The sequence below is a fragment of the Aristolochia californica genome, unplaced genomic scaffold, assembly GCF_029961685.1.
Source record: "Aristolochia californica isolate CCGP_79_NKW_82.1479 unplaced genomic scaffold, dmAriCali1.0.hap1 SCAF_2, whole genome shotgun sequence".
NCBI lineage: Eukaryota > Viridiplantae > Streptophyta > Magnoliopsida > Piperales > Aristolochiaceae > Aristolochia > Aristolochia californica.
In genome coordinates, this window is record NW_027181881.1 from 46312177 (window position 1) to 46337046 (window position 24870).

Consider the following 24870-nt stretch of genomic DNA (forward strand, 5'->3'; position numbering starts at 1 on the left):
GGTTTAGAGATTCTCTTGTTTTTTATGTTTTTCTCATGTTGGGGTACTAACACTGGAAACTGTTTTCTAGTGCATATGAAGTTGTCAACACTAACACCAAATACGAAGATAATCTTCATGTACATGACTGACATAATTTTTATGTTGGACATGAACTTGATCTTCAAGAATCCATTTGGCGCACTAACCCCCCAAAAGTGAATACTAACTCACCGTCAACGAGAAAAAAGTCCCGCTAACTTGGGCCTATTCTGAATGCTCGTTCTTTCGTCATTTTCTCCCCAAAGGTCCGACTCCTAAATTGCCGCTTGTTCGTGCTTCTCAGTTCTGTCCGATTTTCCAACAGCAGCGAAGGGATGGCGGAATCTTCATCATCTGAAAAATCAGATACCGATAGAGAGGAACTCCTTGATCGAATGCTAACTCGCTTAGCTCTCACCGATGATTCGATGCTTGAAAGCTTGCTCCCAAAGATTCTTCCTTACAGCATATCTTCTCTCTCTTCTCCCTCGACTTCCATTAGGAAGAAGGTAACTTCATCTCTCGTATTGATACGATTACTAGAGGAATTTTATAGAGATGATTGCGTGCTCTAAATAAAATCCTTTGTTTCATCGTTCTTTTAATTTTAAGCTTGCAATTACTAATTCTGAACTGACACTTCTCATAGCAATAGTAGTTTTTGACATCGAACCGACGAATACGTTGAACTGAGATCGAGATGACCGGTTTCTGCTATTCCAGTAAACAATTGGTAACATTGTGGCCGATGTAATATAGGTCAATTCCTTTGAGTATTTAATATAAATTGGCCTAGGAAATGATAAAATGATGGATGGTACTGTCTAAACTGCCTATGGGAAAGTGAAGGGACACGAAGTTCGCTTGACCCTAGTTTGAAGATGCGTGCGTTGAAAGAAAAGGGACAGGGGGTCTCATGTGGGACTATGCGTCTCTGAGACTGAGATGGCCGGTTTCTGCTATTCCAGTAAACAACTGGTAACTCTGAGGCTGTTGTAATATATGGTCATTTCCCTTGATTATTTCATATAAATTGGCAAGGAAATGATATAACGATGAATGGTACATTGTAAACTGCCTACTGAAGTGAAGGGACACGAAGTTCACTTAACCTAGTTTGAAGATGTGTGTATTAGAAAAAGAAGAGAGGGGTCTCACAAGAGACTATGCATCGAAAAAGAGAGGAATAGAGGGTGTCATATGAGACTGTCTCACATCTCTTCAATCTACAACAGTAATTATGTCAATATATTATGTGCAAATATTCCATAGAACACATTTATTGAGATTACTATTATACTACTACACCAAACTGTTATTGAAAAGCAATGTATATAATGATTTTATTTTATTTCTCAGTACATCAGTCAACAGGGTATGATTCTCAATGCTCTATCTCTTTCCCTGTCTTTTTCACGTTATATTAGTCTTTTCGTATCTATGTATTTGTAATATACTAGTAATATTTCATGGTAATTCATTTTGTTTGATTTTCATAATTAATTTCCACAGGTTATGGAGATTCTTAGTCATGTTAACAAGCGAGTGAAGCATCAGATTGAGATTCGTTTGCCTTTGGCAGAGCTGTGGAATTTGTATATAGAGTCTAATGCTTTGTCCATGGTTAGAAACTTCTGCATTGTGTATATTGAGATGGCATTTGACCGTTTACTTCCAGAGGTTAGTCTTACTAGTTTTGTCCTGCTGGTCCACTTTTCTTACCTTGTTCTTTAGGAGTCTAGTTAATATTTTATGTTCATGTTATTTGCTTACTGGAATTATTAGTCTTGTACTTTAGGAGGCTAGTTAATTTTGTTAAGCTAATAACTGAAAACAGCAAATAAATAGCGATGCTGCATTTCTGTTGCAGGAAAAGGCAGATAAGGCTCCTGAACTTGTAGCTAATATCGCCAAGCTTCCTCCTTCACACCAAGAAATTATTTTAAGAAGCGTTGCAAAGGTATGATGTTCGGTTATTGGTAATTATAGGGTTTTAAAGCTGCAAACTATTGAAGTAAAGTTGAGGGATAGGGCGGGAATATGAGCAACTCAGCTGCTATTGTCTCTCAAAGTTTAGTATTTTTTAGTTTTCAAGTTCAAAGGGTTGAAATTGAATTTACTGGTTGCTGTTTTATAGCTAGCTGTAGATAGCGCTAGAAGAAAAATGCTAAGAAACCACTATTAACAAAAGAGACAGAGAAAGAAATTTGCCTCAACAACTAAAAAAATCAATTGTGTTAATTCTTCAAAGATTGATTCTAGTTACAGCTGACCTCCCTGTTCGAGACTCTAAAATGGCTATGCAGTTACTAAATAAATTAAATTACTGTAATGATACTTTTCTCATTGAACTTTCTAATTACAATTACGTTGTTAATCTCCTTCAAAAAAATTACATTGTCAACAACCACGGAGGTGCACCTCTTGTTAAATAGCCTTACTGTCTACACTCATTGCTTCTTGGCTTTGATGGTGGTTAGGGGGGATTCTGAAATACTAATTCCTTGGGCTAAGGGTGATTTTGCCATCTGTGTATACAACACACACATACACACACACACACACACACACACACAACACACACAGGTGACACAGGTGGGGTGTTCAAAGTGTTAGTTATGATTCAACAGAAAGGTGCTGCCACAATTAGGGGGTTTGAAAATGTTTCTGCATAGCGTCAAAGGCCCTTGAGAAGGGCTCCCAACTTCGCCACACTTGTTGCCCCATGACCAAAGGGAGCAGAGTAATCAAAAAGAATGTTACTCGAGGAGTCTTTGATCATGTCACCCACTCTAGCCAGACCCTGGTTACCCTGAAGGGCCATCAATGTTTGATTTCAGTTTTCCCCCAGGAGGAGGAAGCTCAATTGCTAGGTTGGGAATTGCCGAGTCTGAGGAGTTTAAAATTACTGTCCAACTTCTTCTGATTAGGAAGCTAGGGAGGCGAGGGCTGCTCTGGAACTTACACATCTAGAAGAGGATGGAGTGGGTTGTGGCTAGAGGTGGCATTGAATCGAGCTGAACCCAAACTTGCCTATGTTCGAGCTGGGTTTGATTTAAATATTTTGAGCTCGAGCTCGAGTCCAATGATTTTAATCGTGTTTGAGCTTGAGCTCGACCCCAAAAATTTTAACCGAGTTTGAGCTCGAGCCGAGTTTGAACTCCAACCTATATTTAAAACAATGCTTAAAATACACGTCAAATAAATTGTATATAAAATTATGCATATACTTTACATAAAATTGGGCATGACCTCTACTTAAAACTGGGCATAACCACTGTATATCTATAAATAGAAGCTGCATAATAGTATGCATAAACTTTATTCAATAATCAAACACTAAAACATTCCTTTGAAAAACAACGCTAGTTTTGTCCATTTGTACCCAATCAGATCGTTTTGATTCAGGGACTGGAAAACTAGATCATCGAGATAGAAAGTTTAAGAAAAATGGTGTTGGATGACTTAATCGCATGCCCATTTTTGTTTTTTCTTTGGAGCATGGATTCATATAGTAGCAGTTCTGTAACGCTATCAATCTGTTCTTCCGAAAAACTTGAGTGGAGTTAGCATTAAGAGAGTACGTCAAACAATAAGAGGAACTACAAATTGCAGCTGCATCCAGCATCATGCAGTTTCTTTACCAATTTGTATCTCAAACAAGTTCATAAAAATTTCTAGCCTTCTAGAAAACAAGTTATAATGCTGAACCAAGTAACAAGGTGTAAGCATATTAACTCCACTGTCTGTACTAAACAAGTAAAGGCAAAGGCCTTTTTTTATATCTTTCAAGGAGTAGGATGAATTTTTGAAATACCCCTCCTACTTAGGGGGAAAAGAGGAAATGTTTCCACTTAAAAAAACATTTCTACCACATATTATTGGAAGATAAACAACGAGAAGCAAAAAATTTAGTGTTCTAATGAAGTTTCTTGTGGCACATGACATACTATGCACACCATATAGTGATATGAACCAAATTCTCCACTATTGTTACCATAACAAGGTTATGATAGTATTTATAATAAAATTTTCACATGTGCGAAACTTCCATGTTTGAACTGCATGTGTAAGTTCGCAAGCTGTGCGGGGCCTGGGCGTCGGGGGGTGGGGTGGGGGTGGAGTTTTGTGCGGCGTTGGTGATGGTGGTTGAGCAGAGTGGACGACAACGGGGCGATGACGACGAGGATGTTGGACAACAGTGATGGCAAAAGCGTCGGGAAGGCGGGAATGAGAGACGAAGACAAAGAAGAGGGAGAGAAGTTGCGGGAGGGGGTCGGCGGTGATAAGGATGGGCGACGACATATGGGGGGAGGAAGAAATTGAAGAGGAAGGGTGAAAAATAAGAAGAGGAAATAGATCTTCCCTCCCAAATACCCATTTTCGCCCAATCGCCACCTGCCGAACGCTGACTTTCCCTACTCCCCCTGATTCTGTTGTGGACTCAATAGCACACCGAGTCACACAACGAAGAAGACAACAACAACTCGCTCAATAGGATTTAATTCTTATATTTCTTTGAGTAGGATTTATTTCTAATATTGTTTTAAGTAGGATTTATTTCTTATATTGTTTTAAGTAGGAGTTATTTCTAATTACTTTTTATGTAAGGGCATTATGGGAAATTATTGTAACCCTAACCCTAAAACTCCCTATTTAAGGGATAGGTATGAATGAAATAGGTAAGCTTTGAGATTTTAGAATAACCTAGTCTAAATAGGTTGGGATCACCTCTTGATCCCGAGTTTAGGGTTTACTCCAAAAATCCAACCTATCATTCACCCTTCATTGCCATCCATCTTCACCCAAATTCATCCACCATCATCCCTACTAAGAAAAGGAGCTTCCTGCCCCTTTTCCAAGCCCAAAGAGGAGGTCTATCCTCCTTCTCGGCAGCAGCAGCAAGAGAGGCCCAATTCCTCCCTTACCAAGCAGCAAAGTGAGGAATTTTATCCTCAAATCTTGAGCAATTCCTGGTACAACATGGGAGCTGATCATAGCATCAAAGAAGAGGTATTAATCTATCCCAAACTCGTGTTTCAAGTTATTTAAGAAAGAAGGATTGCATTCTTAGCTAGAGCAGCAACAAAGAGGGCCAAACCCTCTTTGCCGTGACCAAGAAAAGAGAGCACCTTGCTCTAGCAAGGTCAGCATTGCTGTGGGGTCTTCTACCTAGCACAACAACTCGGTAGAACCCTCAAAAGAGGATCTTTCCTCCTGGCCAAGCATTGGTTAAGGAGAAATACTCATACACAGACCCTTGACGTGAAGTGAGTAAATTCTGAGTGCTGGATTCACAAATCCCACGCCGTGTTACTCGATCCATGACCCGGGACCGTAACAACTTGGTATCAGAGCAGGGTAACATGGGGGATAATATCAACAATGAAGAAATCCAAATCAGGATACAAAAGATAGAAGATAGCCTTGAAACAGCACAACCAGTGTTGGGAAAGGTTTGTGGTTTGGAAGAAGAGATGAGCCGAATCATTAGCATGCTACAGGAGTTGAGGACAGAGAGACATCAGAGTCCAGAAGTGAGAGAGGTTGCTCAACCATATCACAGAAGAGGGGAGCAGTGGCCTGGGCGCACTGTTGTCCAAGCACCTCAGCAGGGAGGCACAATCCCAAGGTACACCAAGTTAGAGTTTCCCTCTTTCAATGGTTCTGTGGATCCCGTAATTTGGTTGCATAGATGTGAAATTTTTTTTTTGAACCAAGGGACTACTGAATGGGATAAGCTGCAACTAGCCTCTTTCCATATGACAGATGAAGCCATGTTATGGGTGACTCAAGTAGAGAAAGAGAGACCGGGAATGACTTGGGGAGAATTTAAAAATCTATGCACAATTAGATTTGGGCCTCCCGCCAACAGCAACCCCTTGGGAGAGTTAGTCCTATTGAGACAAACTGGTTCGGTGGAACACTATCAAAAACTCTTCCAGGAAAAGTTGGCTCGTGCTGGAGAGAGGGTATTGGTTGACCAGCAGGTCTCCTTATTCACAGCAGGTCTCAATGAGTATTTACGGCTAGAGGTAGAACTCCTTATGCCCACGGATCTAGCTCATGCCATGAATATGGCCCGAGCAATGGAACAGCGACAACAGTTGCAGCAACGTAAGTCGGGTTGGTCGAGTGAGAGGAACACTTCCTCCACGTGGCAAGGGCGCCGCTATAATTCATCTCAGGGAGCATCTACAACAGCACCATCCAGACACACTCCGACTACGACTCGGGTAGCCGATCCCCGCCCTGGTAATTCCCTACCGAGCTTTATAAAAAAATTGACGAGTGCGGAGATGGCAGAAAGGCGGTCCAAAAATCTCTGTTATAACTGCGATGAGCAGTATCGGGTCGGACACCAATGTAAACGATTATTTTGGCTCGAGATGGAGGATTCAGAGGATCCAGAGGAACCAGAGGATATTATCGAGGAGGAACCACCAGAGATATCTTTGCATGCTATTACTGGGCAGAAATCGCCTACTACAATGCAAGTCCGAGCTCATGTCATCGACCGAGAACTGGTGGGACTAGTCGACTCGGGAAGTACACACAATTTTCTGAGTTTGACAGCCGCACAGCATCTCTAGCTCCAGATACACACTCATCCGACAGCCACCGTCTCAGTAGCCAATGGCGAGAAGGTCCCTAGCTATGGGATTAGTAAGGCGGTAACTTTTTCCATTGGATTTACTTCATTTAATGCGGAATTTTTTGTTATTCCCCTAGCGGGATTTGATATGGTTTTAGGCATTAAATGGTTACAAACATTGGGGCCCATTCTGTGGAACTTTTCGGCTTTAACCATGAGCTTTGATTTGGCCGGAAGTCGGGTGCTCTTACAGGGCTGTCAAGTGGACAGGGCCCACCGCATACACACTTTGCAGACACAGGATCAGCCTGACAGTATTAGTGATGGTCTGGTTGAGGAGTTCTATGACCTCTTCTAGGAGCCTTCGGGGTTGCCTCCCATGAGGAGGCACTGTGACCACAGGATCTGTCTGAAACCAGGTTCTGAGGTAGTGGTCGTGCGACCATACCGTTACCCACACCTTCAGAAGGACGAGATAGAGCGTCAGTGCCATGAGATGTTGAAAAAGGTCTTATTCGTCCCAGCCGCTCCCCGTTCTCTTCACCCGTCTTACTTGTGAAGAAACATGATGGGACATGGAGGTTCTGCGTGGATTATCGGGAGTTGAACGTGCAGACAGTAAAAGACAAGTTCCCGATTCCGGTAGTGGATGAGCTACATGGGTCGTGGTTATTCACTAAACTCGACCTCCGTTCGGGATACCATCAGGTCCGGATGCACCCCTCTGATATCGAGAAGACGGCATTCCGCACGCACCATGGCCACTTTGAGTTCGTCGTCATGCCGTTCGGGTTATCCAATGCACCCTCCACTTTTCAAGCTTTGATGAACGAGGTATTTAGCCCCTATCTTCGAAAATTTGTTCTTGTATTTTTCGATGATATTTTGATATATAGCAAGTCGGTTGAGGAGCACTTGGCACACTTGAGGATTGTTTTCGACTTGTTAAGAGCACATCAGCTCTATTTGAAACACTCCAAGTGTTCTTTTGCGGCTTCACACGTGGGATATCTGGGACACATTATCTCACATGAGGGGGTTACGGTGGATCCCGAGAAGATCCGAGCTATTCACGAGTGGCCGCAACCACAGTCGTGTTCTGCATTACGGGGTTTTCTGGGTCTTGCGGGCTACTACCGTAAATTTATTCAGAACTATGGGCCAGTGGTAGCACCATTGACGAGTTTACTCAAGAAAAATTCCTTTATTTGGAATGAGGGGGCCACCACGTCGTTTGTGGCACTCAAAGCTGCCCTCGCATCCGCGCCAGTATTACAACTTCCCAACTTCGACGAATTGTTCGTGGTAGAGTGCGACGCTTTGGGCGTGGGCATGGGGGCCGTTTTACAGCAGCTGGGCCATCCTATTGCTTATTTTAGCAGACAGTTGGCAGTCCGCCATCACAAACTGGCAGCCTATGAGCGCGAATTGATTGGGTTGGCCAAGGTGGTCCAACATTGGAGGCCTTATCTCTGGGGCCGGGCTTTTCTCATACGCACGGATCACTACAGCCTTAAATTCTTACTAGAACAACATTTGACGACGTCGCCACAACAGCACTGGATCAGTAAGTTGTTGGGGTTTGACTTCTCGGTGGAGTATCGTGCGGGGAGATTAAATAAGGCGGCAGATGCCTTGTCACGGTGTTTTGAAGATCAGCAGTCGGTCTATTCTATCAGCCAGCCGAGATTTCTTATTATGGACTTGGTGCGAGAAGCACATGCTACTAACCTTGCACTGCAGGAACTGCATCAGCAGATCTCAGAAGGGACAATGAATGTGAAGTGGTCCATCCAGGATTCACTTATTTATTATAAGCATCGGATTTTCCTTCCACCTGAGTTCGAGTTGATTCCAGCTATTCTCTCGGCCTACCACGACAGTACACATGAGGGGATCCAGAAGACCTTGCACAGAATTCAAGCTGATTTTTACTGGCAAGCCATGAAAGCCTCTATTGCGACTTATGTTAGCGACTGTCAGGTATGCCAGCGCAACAAAGCCGAGCACTTGAGTCCAGCCGGTCTTCTCCAGCCTCTGGCCCTTCCAACGCAGGTTTGGGCCGACATTTCAATGGATTTTGTGGAAGGCCTACCCCTGTCAGCCGGCAAATCCGTACTTTTCGTAGTGGTTGATCGATTCTCCAAGTACAGGCATTTTATACCGATGGCTCATCCGTATACAGCAACACGGGTTGCTCAGACTTTCCTGGAGCAGATAGTCCGCTTACATGGCATTCCAGAATCCATTGTGAGTGACAGAGATGCAGTTTTCACGAGCACCTTTTGGCGGGAACTGTTTCGCTTGAGTGGGACGAAATTGAAGTTCTCCTCCGCCTATCATCCACAGACAGACGAGCAGACTGAGGTGGTGAACCGCACCATCGAGATGTATCTACGGTGCTTGGTGGGGGATCGTCCGCGACAATGGGTTCAATGGCTTCCGTGGGCCGAATATTGTTACAACACTTCGTTCCACTCTGCATTGCAATCCACTCCTTTTCGGGTTATATATGGCCGGGATCCACCTCGCCTCCTCTCGTACAACCCAGGGTCCACCCGCGTGGACACGATTGATCAGGCACTCATAGACAAGGATCTACTGCTACAGAATATCACAGAACGGCTACGACGTGCCCAAGCTCGGATGAAGGATGTATACAACAGAGGCCACCGTGAGGTCTCTTTTGAGGTTGGAAAGTATGTGTGGCTACGGCTCCAGCCCTACCGTCAGCAGTCTCTAGCGGGACCTCCACGTCATAAGCTCTCACCCAGATTTTTTGGGCCGTTTCCCATTCTTCGACGCGTGGGACCAGTCGCCTATCAACTCAAATTACCGGACACAGCCAAAATTCACGATGTGTTACATGTCTCTCTTTTGAAGCCGCATTCCGGAGCACAGCCTACATCCACTCCATTCCTACCACCAGTTGATCATGGCGAGGTTATTCTTAACCCAGCTGTGGTGTTACGTGCACGACTGACCAATGATCATTGGGAGATTCTCGTTCAGTGGACGGACACTGACCCCGACGGCTGCAACATGGGAACGTGTGGACATCTTCAAACAAGTCTACCCAGCTTTTGAGCTTGAGGACAAACTCTTTCTCCATGGGGAGGCAGATGTTGTGGACTCAATAGCACACCGAGTCACACAACGAAGAAGACAACAACAACTCACTCAATAGGATTTAATTCTTATATTTCTTTGAGTAGGATTTATTTCTAATATTGTTTTAAGTAGGATTTATTTCTTATATTGTTTTAAGTTATTTCTAATTACTTTTTATGTAAGGGCATTATGGGGAATTATTGTAACCCTAACCCTAAAACTCCCTGTTTAAGGGATAGGTATGAATGAAATAGGTAAGCTTTGAGATTTTAGAATAATCTAGTCTAAATAGGTTGGGATCACCTCTTAATCCCGAGTTTGGGGTTTATATCCAACCTATCATTCACCCTCCATTGCCATCCATCTTCACCCAAATTCATCCACCATCATCCCTACTAAGAAAAGGAGCTTCCTGCCCCTTTTCCGAGCCCAAAGAGGAGGTCTATCCTCCTTCTCGGCAGCAGCTGCAAGAGAGGCCCAATTCCTCCCTTACCAAGCAGCAAAGTGAGGAATTTTATCCTCAAAATTTGAGCAATTCCTGGTGCAACGTGGGAGCTGATCATAGCATCAAAGAAGAGGTATTAATCTATCCCAAACTCGTGTTTCAAGTTATTTAAGAAAGAAGGATTGCATTCTTAGCTAGTGCAGCAACAAAGAGGGCCAAACCCTCTTTGCCGTGACCAAGAAAAGAGAGCACCTTGCTCTAGCAAGGTCAGCATTGCTGTGGGTCTTCTACCTAGCACAACAACTCGGTAGGACCCTCAAAAGAGGATCTTTCCTCCTGGCCAAGCATTGGTTAAGGAGAAATACTCATACACAGACCCTTGACGTGAAGTGAGTAAATTCTGAGTGCTGGATTCACAAATCCCACGCCGTGTTACTCGATCCATGACCCGGACCGTAACAGATTCCCAAGAAGTCGAGAGCGAAAGTCGAAGATACCTCCCGCCTTCGTGCTCAGGCCCTCGTTAAATTAACGAGCCAGCTCGCGAGCTTTCGAACTGAACCATGGTTCGATCGAGCTCAACTCGTTAACTTAAACGAGCCTGATTTGGGTCTCGAACTCGGTTCGAGATCTAGATAAACCGAGCCGAGCTCAAACCGCTCGTGAACCGGCTTGGTTCGATGCCACCCCTAGTTGTGGCCTCTATGGTGCCTAGAATGGTCTTTTGCTTACCTTCAAAAGTTTGTTGGTTTCTTCCATGACAAATGTTCCAAAAGAGTTGCAACAAATTAGCTGCTAAAACGTCTTCCCTACATATTCCCATGGCGTCATGGGTGTTTGGGGGAGCAAGGAGTTAAGGGTGGAGGGAAGACAAAATTGAAGGCCAAACTTAAGGAGGAATGCACTCCAAAGAGGACAATGGAGGAAGAGATGGTCCACAATCTCAAGATGATCACAACGAAGCTTAAAAGTTTGGTCGTTAATGTTGTCACCTTATGTGGAGTTGATCAACAGTGATGATTCTATCTTTTGTGGTACAGGAAGTGGCTGACCCTTTCCCGGAGGGGGGGGGGGGAAGTAACAGGCTTGTGAATACAAAATTTCATTCATAAAGAATAATGCAATACAAAGGAGTGGCAGTGAATCTTGCACAATTACATGCTGCGTTGATTCACTATCTTTAGCCAGTCAATCTGATATACCATTGGCTGGCTGAAGGGTTTGAAGCCACTTCACCTTTAGGGATGACCAACTACATAAAAATTTAGTCAAAGTAGTCATAAAGCCAGCAGTGGGGAAGTTTCTTTGTTTTTGGATAACCAACCAACTGATGACCAAAGATGAATGTAAAGATATGATCATCAGTTTGTGCATATCCTTGATGCCGTGACTTTACTTGCTCTCTCATCTCTCATGTGATTTGATTAGACAATTCTGCTGCTCACTTACTTGCTAAGGATGGAAATTGTATTGAACACAAGCCCTTCTGACTTGATTACTGGTTTATAATATCTTAGGTTCTGTCAGTAGACAAATGGTCTTTAATTTCATAGATAGTAACTTTTCTTTGCCTAAATTTGAGATTCTATCGGAATTTCATCAAAGAGTAAAAAACTAATATGATAAAAATGTCCCAAACAATGTTTGTTTCAGGTGATTGGTGAGTGCCATTCAAGTAGGGTTGATGAAAACTTTGCTGCTAGATACAAATTGGTTAGTGGCTCTGAAGATGGACAACTATTTTTGGAGTTTTGCCTCCACACGATTTTGTACCAGCCATCACCTCAAGGGTGCGACTTCTAGACTACAAAGTGCAAACTGCAAAGACATTGTATTCTTTTGTATACCTGTGCATGTGCATATGTATATCTATTTTGTGTATTTCTTATTAAATGTTTATGTTGTTGCAGTGGAGGTTGTGCACCTGGGCTTTCTGTAGTTGAGTCTAATCGTGTTACGGGAAAGCTTCCACTTAAAGGCGATATGCTTTTAATGAGAAAAGTGAGATTATTTTTGTTTAGGTTTTGTAAAAGATAATTTATCACTTACTGATTATTTTCATTGTTCTTTTGGGTTGATTTTAGTGCACACTCCACATCATGTATTTACTGTTACTTTTCTATCTCTGTACTTTATTTTTGTTTGCAGTTAGGGATGCTAAATGTGCTAGAGGCTATGGAGCTGGCACCTGAGCTGGTTTACCCTGTGTATGTTGTTGCTTGTTCAGACAGGTACATCAATTTAATTGCTGTTTCAGCCAAGTTCCATTTGTTGACAAAGTTGATAATTTGTTTATTCAGATTCATCCCAGTGGTTAATATTTTCTTCGTTTTAGAATTAATTTCAATAAGAACTCATAAAATAAGAAACTACTCAATTTAAATATACTAAAAGTGTTTTTTTTCTGTGTTTATTGTTTAAAGTCAAGAGCCCGTTGCTAAGAAAGGAGAGGATCTTCTCAAGAGAAAGGCTGCAGGTGTCAATCTGGAAGATCCACACTTGATAAACAGACTATTTATACTTTTTAATGGTAAGTGTTTGGAATCTTCGTGTTTGTTTAATAAGTTGCTCCCATGGTTTACATGAACATGTACTTTATCAGGTAATATTACAGTGGAAAGCATTCCTTCTGAGTCTAGAGTCACTCCGGTGACCCCTACACTGAAAGCTCGATTGATGACTATTTTCTGCCGGTCTATCGCTGCAGCCAATGCATTCCCGTCCACATTACAGTGCATTTTTGGTTGTATATATGGTATATTTTGGTTTTGAACTTATCCTGTATGTTTTAATATGTTAGAGTTCTTTTATAGCAAACATCAGCTCTTTTGACTGCCTAAAATCTTCTTTGTTGCTCTGGACTTTCTGTAGGAGGTGGGACCACTCCAAGGCTGAGGCAGCTGGGCATGGAATTTGCTGTTTGGGTGTTTAAACATGTAAAAGACTTCCTTTTCTGTTTGTTAGGAATGTTCTAACTTCAAGTTTAGAGTGATCCACAACTTAGTATAAGTACCTGTTGTCCCTTTTTAGAAAGGAAGACGTTATATTTAACATAATCACTCCAAGTGATGCTTTCTGTTGAATGCTTAAGAAGGTAAAATAGAATAAATCAATTATTTGGAGTCAGCATGTTAATGTACACTTATTAAAGGAAGTGCTATACAGGGAAGATATGGTATTGCTATTGGCCCTGTGCAGAGCATATTACAATAAAATCTGATATCTCATATCCACAAGGACAACTAGAAAAAGCATAATTTAATTTTTGGATAACATGTGATTGGCATTGATGCGGTACTATAATTCTATTAGGCACCTGAAAAAGTTTGTATGATATTCTAAATACGTAAAATACTTGTACCTGCTGTGGTTGTTCAGGCTTTTTTTGTACCCTTCGTAGATTGATCATCCACAGTTTAACATGTAGAAAAAGGAAAAGTTCAAAATATAAAATGTCAATAGTTTCTCTAACAACTAGTAACTTGATCTTGAGTCCAGATAATTTTTTTGTGCTTACAAATAATTTTTCCTTAGGCAAAATCTGATCAGTTGAAGCTTATGGGTCCTCTTATCTTGAGCGGAATCTTGCGATCACTTGATGGCAATTTGAACTTGGAACCAGGTACATGTGGGTTTGATTTTATCTTTGTTCTCCTGATACTCACCATTTCCAAAAATACCATTCCAATTACTGGTTTCATCTTTGTTTTCCTAGCCACAATTGCAAAGGATATCAAAGCATTCGCCTTTCAAGCCATTGGATTGCTTGCACAGAGGATGCCTCAACTTTTCAGGTTTCCCGTGTAGTTCAGTGCTTAGTTGCATCTATTCTTTTATTTGCTGAGCGCATGCCTTTAGAAGATCCTTATCTTGTTTTATGCAGGGATAAACTTGACGTGGCTGTTCGACTTTTTGAGGCCTTGAAAACAGAGGATCAATCTCTTCGTCTTACCATTCAAGAAGCAACCAATTCCCTTGCTATAGCCTATAAGGTGACAAGTACTCCAGTTCCCAACTCAAACCTTTCTTTGATGTAGAGAAGGCAGCTTACTGGATACTGGCTTTAAATCTGTTGATTTTTTTTGAAATGATGCTGAGTTATATTAAAAGGCTCTGAAAAGCAAAATCACAAGGAGGGGAAATCGTCCTAAACAATGAGAGATTTCTGGGAGGTTCCAAATTTAGCTAACCTGATTTTGACAGTGTTACTCTTGTTATTTGTAAATTCAAAAAGATAGGAGTTATTTAAATGCTCTCTGAAGAAATTGGATATCTACATATATTCCTAGAAAAGTGCATATTTATACTCCTCCCCTATAAACACCACATATAAATCTCAAAAATTATTTCACCCTTACTGTCATTTGCTAAGCTGGAATGTGAAAACAGTTAAAGAATCTTTTTTTGTTTTTAAATTATATCTTATTTGTGATGTGAGCATGTGGGCCAACTACTCAATGTTTGATCTGCTCGTCTTAAAGTGGAACTCCTTCTCCCATGTGCACCTGCTATTTTGGTTCAGTTCTATTGGGTATTTTCACATGAGATTTTTTCTTGGGCTTCATTGAGGTAGTGGCTAGATGTGGATTAAACATTTGGTTTAATAGCCAGATTGCATGTTTCTGCAGTGAGTTCTTGAGTTCAAGTATCACATGGTTCAGTATCTTTGTGAATGTGTAGCCAAAATTCAGAAATAAAAAAACTGGGCATATAAGTCCACAATAGGAAAGATGAATAATGGCATATGTTTGTCTTTTCCACAATCAGTTATCTACGGACAGAGCCGGAAGCGCCCCTTGTTTCAAAGAGAGGGGGATGGGTTATTCACATTTCATTTGATGGTCAGAGGCGAATTGAAAGCTAAACAGTGGTAATTCTAAAGATCCCCTGGGAGAAAAATAGAGATCTCTCCCTACCATGCTGTCAACAGCATTTCTGTTGGATCTGTATGCTTAAGGAATTCCAGCAATTTGAAGGAGGCTATGACAAGGAGAATTGAGTGCAGATTGCTGCTATATCTGTTCCCAAGCACTCTCGTCTTCAACAGTGGCTCCCCCTCCTCAACATTGCATTGAATTTAATTTTGATGGCAGTCCCCTTGGGAACATGGGCCTTGCTGGCTTTGGTGGTGATTTCCGTACCAGATGTTATCATCTCTTTTGCTGGTCCTTTGGGCTCTGCTGATTCCATCTATGTTGAGTTGTCTGCGCTCAACCATGGCCTGAGGATTTTCAGAGCTAGATTGCATAGTCTTTTCATTATTGAAGGGGACTCCCTCGTCGTCATTAATTGGTGTCAAAAGAGTGTTTCTCCTCCTTGGTGATTGTAGCATCTTTTCTCTGAAGCTATGACCTTGCTTTAGATGTAACTGACTGGATTCATGTTTTGAGGTCACCCAACTCTTTGGCTGACCCCTTGTCCGGGAGGGAGTCTCCTTCCAATCTCTCATTGTTAGGGAGACCTTACTTTAATGAAGTCACACTCTTTTTTTTTTAAAAAGAGAATAAAGTGACAGGAAATGGGCAAAATTGTTGTTGTGGTTTTGGTGATGTTTTCCTTAAAAAAATTGCTAGTTTTTCAGGGCGTATCTAAATAACTTTTTGTAAGGGGTTCACATAAAGACAATATTTTTTTGAATAGTGCCTATATGTGGATATCTATTTTTAATGGGCAAAGCTGCTTCTCTTCCAAAACTCTTTTTCCTCTTCTTATTTCTCCCGAATCACATATTTTTCATGGTATCAAAGCAATAACGCAAGTCTTGGGCAAGTTTCTTTCAATTTTGTGGATCTTTTCTCCATTTTCAGCAATCTCCTTGAAGTTTTTTCCCAGATTTTTGGACTTGTAGGGTAAAAATTCCAATTTTTTCCTTTTTTCTACCTTTCTTAGCTGCTTGGCTAATGATTACTGCTTCTATTTGATTGATTGTTGGGATTTAGAAATGTTTGATGATCCCAATTTGAGAAAATTTCTCAAATCTGCCTACGTTATCAATCCAATGCTTGCATCATCATCCATATAGCTTACATCATCTTGGTTTCTTACAATTAGGTTATCCTTTCATCAATTTATAGTTTCAATTGCTGAAATTGATCACTATTGGTTCGAAATTGAGTAAACTGGGTGCTGAATTACCCTAATTGAATTCGGTGTGGGGCCCACTTGACTGCACAAGCATAGAAGTTTGGGGAAAGTGTTTTTTCTTTGGTTAATTGACCTCTAGTGTACTGTTGTGGTGTTTGGTGATATTTAATGGGTGATTCCAGTACACGGGTTGCTGTCCAGAGGACTTCTGAGAGCTCAGATGTGAAATTCTCTCATTCAATTAAGATAACTACGTTTTGGTTGAATGGATCGAATTATGTTAACTGGTCTAGATCACTTTTGATGTATTTGAGGGCCAGAAGAATGACAAAATATATAACCGATGATCCCCCGGTGCTTGTTACTGAAGATTGGGTGGCAGAAGATAATTTAGTAAGGACTTGATTGGTCAACAGTATGGAATCCAGATTTAGTGACCAGATTTTGAGTTACAGTACTCCTAAGGCGATGTGGACTACCTTGACTTCCGTTTTGTCTCAAGAAAGTAATTTGTCAAGGATCTATAATTTGTCTCAAGAAAGTATTTGAGGGCCAGAAGAATGACAAAATATATAACCGATGATCCCCCGGTGCTTGTTACTGAAGATTGGGTGGCAGAAGATAATTTAGTAAGGACTTGATTGGTCAACAGTATGGAATCCAGATTTAGTGACCAGATTTTGAGTTACAGTACTCCTAAGGCAATGTGGACTACCTTGACTTCCGTTTTGTCTCAAGAAAGTAATTTGTCAAGGATCTATGAATTATATGTGAAATTCTTTAATATGAAGCGTGGAGGTAGATCAGTGACAAATTATTTCACTGGGATGAGGGAAGTACTATAGGAGATTAGTACATTACATCATTTTACTACGAATGTTGAAGACATTCGTAAGAAAGAAAATTAGATTCAAGTAGCCTGGTTTTTGGATGTTTAAAAAAACAGTTGAAAATTCAATTTGTAATGGAAAATTGCTATTTTTTGTTTGGTTGTTTGATTGATTGGTAGTAAATTGTATGAGCCAAATGTATGACTTTACCTAGTGCGTCAAAACCTCAATAGGGCATGCAGTTCAACATTTAAAAAATCCTGAAGAATAACTTTTCATTTTAAGACATGTAGAAGTAAGTATTATTGCCCTCTTATATCTGACATAGGATGTGAGGAAACTTGTCTACTCAGTATAAACTATAAAGATAATCTTTTTAATTTATGTTCCATTTCTATTCTCAAAATAAAAATAAAAATTCTGTTCCATTTTCTTTACTGGCATGAAAAGAAGACCTCCCACCCCATTCCCAACCCAAAAAAAAAGAAAACAAGTCTGCTTTAATTTAACATCCTCAATTGAGTTTTTATTTGGATTGGGGATCATTGTGTCAGTATTGCTATTTTTTTATTTTTTCCTGATTGTTTTTTCATTTTCCTGTTGTTATTCATCGATTAAGCCTTGTATGAAAACAGGGTGCTTCTGAGTCAATCTCGAAGGACTTGGAAAAACTTTTGTTGGAAAACTCCCAAGTGGTAAGTAACTGGCAATCTTTTATTTGCTTTTGGATTATTTTGGAAATTAAAGAACCTATTACAATAGGGAAGGGATCATTTATGTTGCTGTTGCTCTTGCTCCTTCTCTAGCTCTCATACTGCTTTACATTTACCAAAAACTTTGAGTGATGGTTACTAGGAGCAAAGTGAAGTGCGCTTCTGTGCTGTGAGGTGGGCGACATGTTTATTTGATATGCAGCACTGTCCTAGCCGATTCATCTGTATGCTTGGTGCAGCAGATTCTAAGTTGGATATAAGGTATTGTATTGTATTTCTAACATATCTATAAATTATTTCATGATTCCTGCTGGCTTTCGAAGATCACAAATATGTGATAAATATTCTGCTTTGGTGTATCACAAGACAGTCTTTGAACTAGGGTCTTATTGCCGATTCTGTCTAATTTTTGCATAAGGTTCTCATTGTTCATCATCATATTTCAAGTCATATATATTATTCGTAGTTTTTTTTTGAACTTTTTTGAATTTTTTTAAGAGCAAGCAGTATTTGAGCTCAAGCTGAGTCAAAGTTAACCCTGGTTGACTTTGACATGAACCAGCGACAGCTTTAGTTGGACCTAGGTAGGCTCTGCTTGTTGACTAAGGTCTTATGATGTTGTCATCAGTTTTCATTTCTGTTTTGTTCTCTCTGTTTTTTTTATGTTATAAAATTCTTTAGGACTGATGATGGCCAGACGGTTCTATTTGTTAATGTTACTCATGGGGTGAACTGGCTTACGTATATTTATGCTCACCTCATTCTTTCCAGGGAAATGGCTCTTGCAGGTCTCTTTCCTGTGATCCATCGGGGATCCACCATCAACAAGAATGATGACCTAAAGTACCCTGAACTGAGTCAAATGCTAGATTACATTTGTATGCAACAACCAAAGTTGTTGGAATCCTCTGAGTTGAGAAATGATGCACTTCTTTTTCCGTCAAAAATGTATGTTGTGATGATTAGTTTTTTGCTGAAGTCCTTTGAGGCAGATTTTGAGCACGATGCATCTGAGGGAGGAACATCTCAACTTCATTCTTCAGTTATAACTCTTTGTCAGTTGCTAGAACATGGAATGGCTTTTGAAGGATCTGTTGAGCTACATGCTACTGCTTCAAAGGGATTAATGACTGTTGCATCTCGTTTACCCAAGGTTAAATATCTTCTTTTTTGTTGCAGTTTTAGTGACTGGGTCTTGATGGGTTTTAAAAGTTCATATGAACCTACTAGTCTGTGGACTGTTTAATGAGTTTACATGTGTATGGAGCTTGTCATTGAAAAAGAAAAAGAAACTATACTATTCCAAAAAAATAAACTATAGACTTTGAATCAACTTTTAGTCTCCTTTTCATGAGACTGAATTGTGTTTAAGTATTTCAGAAGTCTACTGATTATGAGGTCAGATTTAATAAGAACATAGCAGTATTAGTTACATTGTGCCATGAGATATTTACCATGGTTGGTAAGTGATGCAATTGAGCTTGTATGAACAAACCGGGGCCACCAAATTACTTGTTAGTGGCGTGAGCTGCTCCATGGTACTTAGACACAGCCACTTAAATAAATAGAACAGCCATAGGAAAAAAGAAAGTAGAAAAGAGGCTTTATAGCTTCACTGGACGTCTTTGTAAGTTTGAGTTGCAGCCTTCAGACTTTATATTTTGCTGGACTTGGGTCTGTTCTAAGATGGCCGGGGATTCATTTTGCATTTTGAAGTCCACGAGTCCTGTTCACCAACTAAGAATACGTAAAAGCCATACAAACTCCATGCTTTTTTAGAGTCTAAGAAAAGTTTGAATCTCACTAACCCCTCCCTTGCTCTTTTGTTAAAGTTTATTCTTCTTCCTGTCTCCTCCCTCTCTAACATGCTCTAAGAAGAACCTTTTAAAAATATCTGCAGTTGATTGCATCACGCTATGTGAGTAGGATAGGGTGGTTAAAACAATTACTTCGGCATGTGGACTCTGATACTCGTGAATCTACAGCAAGATTACTAGGAATAACATGCTCTGCGCTTTCAGCATCTGGAGCTGCTACGTTTCTTTCAGAGCTTGTTTCTACAATTGGTGGTAACCAGAAGTTGAGGTATGGAACAATAAAGAATCTTGTCTACTAACTAGATATAAGTTTTATTGTTGACTTGGTTGAATCAGGAGGTTCTTTTTAACTTGTTTGGACTTTGGACAAACCCTTTTGCAGATTTGAAACTCAGCATGGAGTCATATCTGCTATTGGATATGTTACAGCACAATGCACGACAGGGACACCTAGTGTAAGTTAACTCAGTGGCATTTGTTTTCCTTTTCATTCATCTGTTTGGGACATTGCCGATGGAGTGAGTTATCCCATCATGTTTTACCCATTGGCTTTTCTTTCCAAAAATGTCTGCTTGGTACTGGATAGCTAATTGCTCTCATGATTCAGTTGATGATTAGTTAGAACTCATCTATTTAGATTTCCTGTCAATGCAAGAGTCAGCCTTAACAAATTCTTTGAAAATCTTGCTCTTGCTATGGTTTCTTCAGTAGTGTGTCATATTTTGTTATCATTCTGTTTGGCGATCTTTATGCTAAGATTACATTGTTTGTTCTATGGTTGTTTTTATTCTGGAATGTTTATTTTGCTAGCAATTTAGCCCAAAAATACTCTGAAAAAACAAGAAATTAGAGAAAAGAAGAAGAGAAGAAGAAAAACAGAGGAGAGGGATGGCAGAAAAAAGAAAAGAGTGCGTCTCTCTCGTTGGAGATTATGCAGACCCCTCTTATCTCTTTATTCACTTATGTGAATTGAAGGATAATTACAGATTTACTCATCTTAGACATAACTCATAACTTCCTATCCACATCTCTAAACAACATGAAAATCGAACCATAGACTCATCTCAACACTCTAAACATGATAGTACTCTCACCAAGCCCAGATACCATTGTAAAAAGACTAAACTGCCTTTACAATACATTTAACAAATACTATTTTTTGAAAAATCTGATATTTGGGTGAGAAAAAAGAGAAGAAGAGTTTGGAGAGGTGCAGTCACTGTTGCCTTGGAGTTCGTGCCTAAAAAAGGATGCCCCCTTTTCTTTTACTCAAGGTTTTAAGTGATTTTTACATAAAAGATAAAAATTCCCCTTTTTTAAAATAAAAGATAAAAATTTCCCTCACAACATTGACTTACATATCTCCTAAAATACTCCTCTAAAATGAATGAACATTGAACCTTAGGCATATGAAGATATTGCCTACCTAACAGACATCATATAAGATAAAAACTAATATATGAAATGACCAATATACCCCTGCCTTAATGTTTTAACAATTTGAAATTTTTTTGTTTTTAAATAAATGAGAGTAGTGTGTCCAAAATCAATGTGGATTGTACCTTTGTTAGCAGATTGTGTTTGGTTTGGATTCCTGGGAGGGATCAGAAATGCTACCCTTGCTTTTACTTTTCCTTTTTTTTTTTGTTTTTTGTGTGTAAATGCCCCTATTGCATCTCTTTGTTTCTTTACACAATCTTCTTTCTCACCGTTTTTCTTTAATACTGTGTTTTTTTTTTTTGACAAGGAATATTTTTTGTTTTATGCAGATATCTGAGCAGTTGCTTCAGAGTACCATCGATTGTCTTGTAGATGTGGTAAAGTCTGAGAGTGAGGCATTAGCTTCCATTGCCATGGAAGCACTAGGACATATTGGACTTCGGGGACCTTTCCCTGTATGCAGCCAAGGGACTAATTCAGGTTAGTAGAACACTTATATGAGAGAATTTACTAATGCCTAGTTTCCTAGTTAGATGATCAATCATTTTCAAACAATGCATTTACTCATGCAGCTGGGCTTTTGGTAATTTTGCGTGAAAGATTGGCCAAACTGCTTGCTTGTGAGGACATCAAAGTGATTCAGAGGATTGTTATATCTCTGGGGCATATTTCTTCCAAGGAAGTGAATTTGGATTCTCTCGATGTGGCACTTGATTTAGTATTCAGTCTTTGTCGATCAAAGGTTTGTGAAACCTATTACTGTTTCTTCAAATATCCTTGTTTGCTAGGTTGAACAATGTCTTTATTATTACGGGTTGATCTGCTGCAAATTTATTGCATCATGCAATAGATTTCTTGAAATATTGAAGAAAAGAAAAGTTAAAGTTTTGCATCATGTAATATGGAAGTTTCCACTTGACTACTTATTGCCATCCTTCTTATTCTTACAACTGTTTTAGCACATTAATCAACATTTAAACTCTGAACATTAAAGTGTGCAATTTTCTATACATGGTATTGTGAACTAAGAGTTGCAGTAGGTATTAGAGCATCCATAGTTGTAACATTTATACTTCTTCATTATACAAAAGAATCCTGTGACTTTGCAAAATAAATTATGGCTCACATGATCATAAATGATGGTCCTTATTTCTAGTTATATTACTTTTAATAATTTGACTAGTTTAGTCCTTCAAGAAAATTCTGACTATTTTTACTTCGAAAATGCCATATAACACATTTTAAAGTTTACAACAGCTTCATTATGTATAATGGTAAGTATCCATGAATATATAGGTTTAAGAGAATCTCTCTCATATATAATATCGTCCACATAGTGAGTCTGTTGATCTGAGTAGATGCAAGGGAAATAGTTTGACATGATCTGTACTGTCTTTTAATTGTTTTATGGTGATAGTTTATATATCTACTTTCCATTACAGTTTTCACATATGTAATGTGACTTGTGGAATTCAGCAGTTGTTGCTGGATATATCACAAATGTCTAACACAGTTGTTTCTTGACCCTTTTTTTTATTGGTCTTCATTTTTTTTAACAAAAGTATTTTTTGACCGAGTCTTCTGATAAATCTGAACAATTTTTTTTTAACAAACTTATTTTTTGACTAAGTCTTCTGATAAATCTGAACATAGATGCTCTGCGATATTCACAGGTTGAAGATGTACTCTTTGCTGCTGGAGAGGCACTGTCATTTATGTGGGGTGGGGTTCCTGTTACTGCTGACGTAATACTAAAATCCAATTATACTTCCCTGTCCCTTACTTCAAATTACCTTACTGGTGATGTATGGGCCCCAGAGATTTCAATACAAGGGTCCAAAATGGAGAAAGATGTTGATGATGTTTCTAATGTTAAAGTGAGGGACTCAATAACTACAAAGTTATTTGATGTGCTTCTATACAGCAGCAGGAAAGAAGAGCGCTGTGCGGGGACTGTCTGGTTGTTGTCACTTACAATGTATTGTGGGCATCATTCTAAAATCCAACAACTGCTTCCTGAAATTCAGGTTTGGAGTTGTTACCTTTTATTAAAGTTAAATTTGAATTAATTATTAAATGCTTTCTTCCACTGTGGTGGCCATATTCTTACAGTTTACAGGCAAGAGCCATCTGACTTGTCATGCTTAGTCTTTTGTCACTCTTTGACGCTGTGGGATAGATTTCTTCTCTGTTTGCATCTGGAAAGCTCGTTTTTGCTTAAAACTGGAAAATAATAATAGTGCTTAAAAATGAAAAGTAATAATTAGATGGACATGGGGTGAAAATTATGCAAAGTCATGTGCTACTGACATGTACTTCAGGACTTAAAATGCAAGGAAATTTTTTAAGGAGTCATACTTGATCAATTTAGATGTGGAATGAGTGTTATCTAAGTTTTAGGTGTTGCATGCGTTTTTATGAATTAGCAACACAAATTGGATGTGTGATTGTTGAACTTTGAAAAATAGGTGATTTGGGGAGAAAATAGAAGAGAAAATGGATTTCTGGAAGAGAGGCAGCTTTGCTTCCTTGGAATCCGACCCAGAAAGGCCCTTCCTACTTCTTTATAATCAGGGTTTAAGTGAAATTTTACAATAAGACAAAAATACCCCTCAATACTCAAAATTACATATCTCCTAAAATACATGTCTAAATTGAATGAAAATTTACTAGAGATAAAATAAGACATTCTCTATCTAATAGCCACACTATAAGAGAAAAATGTTATATTGAAAATATAAGAAATGACCAAAATACCCCTGAACTTGTATCTAATGTTTTCGTTTTTTTTCCTTTTTGTGCCTATCTTAGCCTATTGGCTAATGATTACTGCTTCTATTTGACTGAATGTTGGGATTTAGAAGTGTTTAATGATCCCAATTTGAGGAAATTTCTCAAATCTGTCTGCGTCGTCAACCTAATGCTTGCGTCACCATCCATATAGCCTACATCATCTTGATTTCTTGCAATTAGGTCATTCTTTCATTGATGTATGGTCTCAATTGCTGGAATTGATCACTATTGGTTCTAAATTGAATGAATTGGGTGCTGTATTGCCCTAATTGAATTCGGTGTGGGGCCCATTTGACTACGCAAATATTGAAATTTTGGGAAAGTGCTTTCCTTTGGTTAATTGACGCTCTAGTGTACTGAAGTGTGGTGTTTGGTGATATTTAATGGCTGATTCCAGCACACAGGTTGCTGTCCAAAGGGCTGCTGAGAACTTAGATGTGAAATTCTCTCAGTCTATTCAGATAACTACGATCCGGTTGAATGGATCGAATTATGTAAACTGGTTTAGATCAGTTTTGATGTATTTGAGGGCCAGAAAAATGGCAAAATATATAAATGATGATCCCCCGGTACCTATTACTGAAGATTGGGTGGCAGAAGATAATTTAGTAATGACCTGGTTGGTAAATAGTATGGAATCCAGATTTAGTAATCAGATTTTGAGTTGCAATACTGCTAAGGCAATGTGGACTACATTGGCTTCCATTTTGTCTCAAGAAAGTAATTTATCAAGGATCTATGAGTTATATGTGAAGTTCTTTAATATGAAGTGTGGAGGTAGATCAGTGACAAATTATTTCACTGAGATGAGGGGAGTACTACAAGAGATTAGTACATTCCATCATTTTACTACGAATGTTGTAGACATCCGTAAGAAAATCAGATTCAAGTAGCCCGGTTTTTGGATGGTTTGGGGTATGAGTATGATGCTATTAGAGCCCAATTGTTGGTTAATGAGGATGTGACCACACTTGAGCAAGCTTTTAACAGAGTTCTTCAAGCTGAAAGTGCAGTTGAAAAT

At 39.5% G+C, this 24870-nt stretch overlaps 1 protein-coding gene across 2 annotated transcripts in view; it reads left to right on the forward strand.

Moving 5' to 3' along the window:
* The first annotated feature begins 282 nt into the window (after positions 1 to 282).
* LOC137955540 (uncharacterized) overlaps positions 283 to 24870 on the forward strand; it is a 53308-nt gene continuing 28720 nt past the window's right edge. Inside the window, exons 1-20 of one of the 2 annotated variants that reach the window (XM_068802530.1) lie at positions 283 to 530; positions 1534 to 1701; positions 1892 to 1981; positions 11826 to 11962; positions 12083 to 12173; positions 12321 to 12403; positions 12596 to 12702; positions 12775 to 12927; positions 13044 to 13108; positions 13707 to 13794; positions 13888 to 13966; positions 14056 to 14164; positions 17722 to 17781; positions 17942 to 18060; positions 18571 to 18952; positions 19700 to 19884; positions 19999 to 20071; positions 21386 to 21536; positions 21629 to 21798; positions 22730 to 23083. In XM_068802530.1, coding sequence (XP_068658631.1) covers positions 357 to 530; positions 1534 to 1701; positions 1892 to 1981; positions 11826 to 11962; positions 12083 to 12173; positions 12321 to 12403; positions 12596 to 12702; positions 12775 to 12927; positions 13044 to 13108; positions 13707 to 13794; positions 13888 to 13966; positions 14056 to 14164; positions 17722 to 17781; positions 17942 to 18060; positions 18571 to 18952; positions 19700 to 19884; positions 19999 to 20071; positions 21386 to 21536; positions 21629 to 21798; positions 22730 to 23083 — 2838 coding nt within the window. In that variant the 5' untranslated portion in view covers positions 283 to 356. The remainder of the gene's footprint in view (positions 531 to 1533; positions 1702 to 1891; positions 1982 to 11825; positions 11963 to 12082; positions 12174 to 12320; positions 12404 to 12595; positions 12703 to 12774; positions 12928 to 13043; positions 13109 to 13706; positions 13795 to 13887; positions 13967 to 14055; positions 14165 to 17721; positions 17782 to 17941; positions 18061 to 18570; positions 18953 to 19699; positions 19885 to 19998; positions 20072 to 21385; positions 21537 to 21628; positions 21799 to 22729; positions 23084 to 24870) is intronic. The other variant, XM_068802531.1, reaches the window with a different exon arrangement.